The sequence below is a fragment of the Ovis aries genome, chromosome 3, assembly GCF_016772045.2.
Source record: "Ovis aries strain OAR_USU_Benz2616 breed Rambouillet chromosome 3, ARS-UI_Ramb_v3.0, whole genome shotgun sequence".
Classification (NCBI taxonomy): Eukaryota; Metazoa; Chordata; class Mammalia; order Artiodactyla; family Bovidae; genus Ovis; species Ovis aries.
This window is the reverse complement of record NC_056056.1, coordinates 136,887,020-136,892,696: the sequence shown is the minus strand read 5'-3', so window position 1 is coordinate 136,892,696 and position 5,677 is coordinate 136,887,020. Positions and strand designations below refer to the sequence as shown.

The following is a 5,677-nucleotide window of genomic DNA, read 5'->3' as shown; positions in this document are numbered from 1 at the left end:
TTGCTTTTACAGGCCTCCCCCCACCCCGCCCCGCCTGGCCCTGGGCTCCTTTGACCCAGCATCTAGACAAGGTGAATCTGGGGCTCCGCCCGACACCTCCCGCCCGCAAGCGGCAGCGCCACCTGGTGGTCGTCCTGTAGTAATGTAGGCGCTCTTGGAGTGGGTGCAGCGCCAGCCGGGTTGAGCTTGGGGAGACGGAATACACCAGAAAAACCTAAAACGAAGTTTACCGGAGAGGGCAGGCGAGAGAAGCTCCAGCCTGAAAGGTGATCCTGAGGGGCGAGGGAGGGCCTTGGAGAGGAGGAGCCTGGCCAGGACGGCCCAACTTCCGTGACACAGCAAACGCTGAAAGACAAAGTCCACTTGGATGAATGAGAGGGGCCATTTTGACTGTGGTCAAAGGAAATGTCTGATCTGGGAGCCGAGGTACCCAGGTACAGCTGCTCACCCTGGGACTAGCGCGTGCTGGCTGGTGGGCCTGAGCCCCGCAGTATGGAGGGACTTTACAAGTTTCTCCTGGAAGGCGGTGGTTGAAATGTGAGGTGCCTGGGTCCAGGTCAAAATGTACCTTTCTAGAGCTGGAGGGAACTCAGGACCTCTTTCAAGTCTGTCTTTTGTCAAGATTTCTTGGTCTGGAGAGATGGGAGGCTGGAGAAGGGCTAAAATCTCTGCCAGGGGTCTGTGGGCAGCCACAGTCCGAGTTGAGGTGGGGCGGGGTTGTATGGTAGGGGACTTTAAAAGTTGTATAGGAACTTTCTAGGGGTAGTGTGTTCATGTTTATTCACTCACCCCCACCCGCAAACCATGAGTCCTTCCAGGAGGTAGGTGGCCTAGGGGGAGGTCTGCAATTTAAGCTTACCCTTTTTTGTCCCTGTGCTGAGTTCTCATTTACTCAACCAAAAGCACTTATAACTTTCTTCTCTAAATTTGGAGTCACTGTGGTTGTAAAGAACAGAGGTGAGATTCTAGACCTAAGGATATGGGAGAGCTACAATTTCAGGGACACTCAGGAAGAGCTGGACTTGACTGATATTGGAAGGAGAAGTGTTACTGTGTTGGACGTAATCTTATGACTGCTTTTTCCCATGTCTTAGGGTCTAAGGATAATTCTGGGGCCATGACTGCCATGATTCTCACAGACGACTCCAGATTTCTGCATTCTAGGCAACGGCAGGTGCCACTGGACTTACTGTGAGACCCTTTTCCTAGAGGATGGCCAAGGGCCTCCTGATGACTTACGCCCTCTGGGCTGTAGGGGGCCCTGCTGGTCTCCACCACCTATACCTGGGACGGGACAGCCATGCACTGCTCTGGATGCTTACCTTGGGGGGTGGTGGTCTAGGCTGGCTCTGGGAATTCTGGTTGCTCCCAAGCTTTGTTGCTCAGGCCAACAGAGCCCAGGAGCAGAGGCAGGGCTCAGGAAGGGGGACACCCCCTCTAAGTCTCATTCGCTTTGTTGCCCAGATGATAGTGGGCATGTATTTTGGCCTTGTGGCTCTCATTAGCCTTTCCTTCATGGCCAGCTTCTATATTGTGGGCCTGCCACTGGCAGTTGGCTTAGGGGTCTTGCTGGTGGCTGCCATTGGCAACCAGACATCAGACCTAAAGAACACGCTAGGGGCAGCATTTCTTACTTCACCTATCTTCTATGGCCGCCCCATAGCCATCCTGCCCATCAGCTTGGCTGCCAGCCTTACAGCCCAGAAGCATCGCCGCTACAAACCTTCAGCTGGGTCAGAGACGCTCAGCGTGCGGCTCTACCGCCTGGGCTTGGCTTACCTTGCTTTCACAGGCCCGTTAGTGTTCAGTGCCCTCTGCAACACAGCTGTCACCCTCAGCTATGTGGCAGATACCCTTGGCTCCTTCCTGAGTTGGTTCAGCTTCTTCCCCCTCCTTGGGCGCCTTTTGGAGTCTGTCCTCCTTCTGCCTTTCCGAGCCTGGAAGCTGCTGGTCGGAGATCATGGCATCAGCAGCAGCTACTTCCAAGAGTGGGAGAAGCTCTATGAGTTTGTTCACAGTTTTCGGGATGAGAAGCGTCAGCTGGCTCTCCAGGTAAGGTCTCTCCCCTCTCGTTGCTGTCTGAGATGGGTCCAGGAGTTAGGCTCAGTCTCACTGGAGCTGGCGTGGAGGTACTGTTTTCACGTCTGCTGGGCCAGACCCCAGAAGGGTATCGTGGCTTCTTTGGGTTTCTGTGTGCAATGGATGAAGGTTCAGAGATAAGGAGTGGGAAAAGATATATGTATATTATTTTCTTTTTACTGAGGTATAATATGTATATAAAGTACACTAATTTTATGTACTTAGGTAACCACCACTCAGATGAAGGTATGGAATATTTCCACGATTAAGAAGGTTCCTTTGGGACTTCCCTGCCAGTCCAGTCATTAAGACTCTGAGCTCCCATTGCGGGGGTCATGGGTTCAATCCCTGGGCGGGGAAGTAAGATCCTGTATGCTGCACAGTGTAGCCAAAAAGCAAAACAAAACAAAAAAGAAGATTCCCTCATGCCCCTTCCCAATCTATACTCCTTTCCTGGGAAAGAATCTGTATTCAGACATCTATTACCATAGATTAATTTTGCCCATTCTTGGGCTTCATATAAATGGGATCATCCAGTGTATATGCTCTTTTGTGTCTGAGTTCTTTCATTCAACATTATGTTTGTGAAATTTACTCATACACGGGATTATAAATTGTTTTCATAGTTGTTTGATGTCCCATTGTATGAATCTACCACAATTTATCTATCCATTCTATTGTCAGTGAACATTTGAATTGTTTTCAGTTTGGGGCTATTCTGAATAAAGCTGCTGCAAACACTCTTGTACATGTCTTTGATGGACATATATGCTTATTTCGCATATATGTAAGGAGGAGACCTTGTCAAGGATGCCAAGTTCCAGGTTGGAAAAGGGCATCTGTGATTAAAAGCAAATCCTGGTTCTTGCCATGAGATCTAGAACTTGTCCATGTTTCAGAAGGTTGGAATTCTAATCTGAGGCTCTCTGCCTTTCCTGCCAGCAGTGGAAGCCAATTCCAGCCGCTTTAGGAAGGTAGCAAGGAGAGGCCCAGGAGCCCAGACAACTTATGAGGTTCTAATTTGTTAGCTTCTGTTTCCCTAAGGTTTTTGGTCTCTCAGAGAGGGCAACAAATGAAGAAATACATGGCAGATTCCGGGAGCTAGTGAAGACCTGGCACCCTGACCACAATCGGCACCAGATGGAGGAAGCTCAGAGGCACTTCCTGGAGATCCAGGCTGCATATGAAGTCCTGAGGCAGCCCAGGAAGCCCAGGGGATCCTGGAGGTGGGAAGAAACTTCCCTTTGAGGTTGGACTGGCAGAGCTGGATCACTTGTCCCAGCATACCTTTGCCCAGTGAGGCATCCCATCAGTGTGAAAGAAACTGTCATTTGCAGCGTGTGCTCATTTGCTTGGTCATGTCTGATGCTTTGTGACCCTATGAACTGTAGTCCACCAGGCTTCTCTGTCCATGGGATTCCCCAGGCAAGATTATTGGAGTGAGTTGCCCTTTCCTTCTCCAATCACTTGCAGTAGAGATGAGAAAACCTTAAAGAGGTGAGAAAACTATTGTGATTTTGAATTTCTGAGTTATTGGCTATTGTAGTCCTGACTTGTTTCTTAATCCACATAGTGAAATGAAAGACATATTATAAAGCCAATAAAATATCTTTTAGAGACTAGACCACCTGATTTCACCTCTGGTATATTGATAGATCATGGAGGAGGTTTACTTAACTTTCTTTTTTTTTATGTGCAAACCACCAAGTGAGGTGATTGAAGGAAAATATAGGGGTTCTAATATTTCACAAGATGTCCTGTAGCAAAAAGGATTTGATCTATTCTGTGGACTACCAAAGTGTAAGACTGGGGTTAAGTTTGAAAAGGCTGGAATTCTAGTCTTTTCAGGAAAATATTTTAATTCCGCTTATAGGAGAACTTTTTAGAAGCTGCACTTTTCCAAAGAAGGAACAAGCTGCTGTGAGGTAGGGGATAATCCCCCCATCACAGACCCTTCTACTTGGAATATTGTGGTGAACCTTCAAAGTTTACACAAGTGGTTGGACTGGCTGAATTGTCAGGTCTTCTTGAAACGTGGGATTTGATTCTGAGCTATACACCCTGCTCCCTAATCATTTACAGTCCGGTGGGGGGTGATAACACAGGTACACATATCAAAGTCCTCCTTGTCCTGTGTTTTGAACTGTGTCCTGAGAGGTGCAAATAAAATGTGTTAGAAAATTGCAGAAGGGATAGATGATACTGTTTTATGGGGACTCATGGGAAAATTCATGATTTTGTATTTCATATGGAAATGGCAACCCACTGCAGTACTCTTGCCTGGAAAATTCCATGGACGGAGGAGCCTGGTAGGCTACAGTCCATGGGGTGGCAAAGAGTTGGACATGGCTGAGTGACTTCACTTTCACTTTTATGCCTTTGTGGGGACTTTGGGGAAACCCTAAGGAACTAACAGCTTGAGCATCTCAAGGGGGCCTTATCTCATTCCCAGTTGTAGAAGGAACAGCCCAGGATGCCTCAGTTTGAAGAGGAAGAGTGGAGATCAGGAACATGATAGTAAAATTAGGTACCTTTTCTCCAGCTTTCTTTATTTGTGTGTACCACACTCACACTTTCCTTTATCTGAAAGTTAACTCTGAGTAGTGTATGTGTTTTTAAAAAGCAGAATTACTTTGGCTTGTATTCCCTACTGATTAAAAAAATGGCCCAATCAATTGAGAGGAATGAAATTTATAGATGTTTTTCTTTGCATCCATATATATAAAATACTAGCCAGTGAGTTTATGTACTACAATTTTAAGACCAAATTTAACTTTCACACCTTTTTCTTTTACGTTTTTGTTTGTTTTTTGAGGTTGGAATTGCTTTTTTTGGGGGTGAGCTCGGCAGGCCCGCTGTGGTCAGGTTAGTGTTCTTCCCTCGGAGGCAGCCAAAGCCTGCTGCCTCCTCCTGCCACCTACCTGAGTTAGTGGAATATACAAAGCTCAGAGGAGCTGCCAGGGCCTGGGGGCGATGGAACAGGAGCGGTGGCACCAGCTGGGCTGCCTCAGTCAGCACGGACCGCCCAGGCAGCATCCTGAGCCCACATGGGCCAGGCTGAGTCTCCCTGGGAGAGGCAGGCAGGCAGGCAGCACCCCAGAGTCGGGGTCCCACAGGCCTCGGGGGGCACCGGGCTCATAGTAAGCAGAGGTCTGCAGGATCCTAGCCATACCTGGCCAGCACGCCAGAGAGCTGGGCAGTGATGAGCCTTTCACCAGAAGGGTCTGTCTCCTACCCTAGGTCTGGGTTCTTGGGGCCTGGGGGACACAGAAGGCACTTACTAGGGAGCTGAGGCTGGAAGGCTGAAGCCAGAGGCCTGGGGTCTTGGGGGCCTGGCTGGGTCTGCTAGGGGACCTCATCTTCCCTGAGGAAGGGGCTTCCTGGGCAGCCTAGGAGAGGCAGCACGGCCCGAAAATCAGCAGGTTGGTCCTGGAGACCTGAGAGTGGCTAGTCCGGAAGGGCTGGGCGGGGCGGGGCGAACCTTTCCCAGACTGATCCTTGGGGAGATGGGAGGGCTAAACTGTTCAATTTACTCAAATGTTTCATCATATCAAGTTATTCTTCTGATTTTGTCAGTATTTTTTATTGAAGTACAGTT

General features: G+C 48.8%; 1 protein-coding gene across 1 annotated transcript; it reads left to right on the top strand.

Moving 5' to 3' along the window:
* Positions 1-382: 382 nt before the first annotated feature.
* DNAJC22 (DnaJ heat shock protein family (Hsp40) member C22) lies at positions 383-4,754 on the top strand. Its single transcript, XM_004006380.6, has 3 exons — positions 383-434; positions 1,095-2,052; positions 3,124-4,754. Exons 2-3 carry the CDS (start codon positions 1,213-1,215, stop codon positions 3,325-3,327), a joined length of 1,044 nt encoding a protein of 347 aa, XP_004006429.1. The 5' UTR covers positions 383-434; positions 1,095-1,212; the 3' UTR covers positions 3,328-4,754.
* The last annotated feature ends 923 nt before the right edge of the window (positions 4,755-5,677 follow it).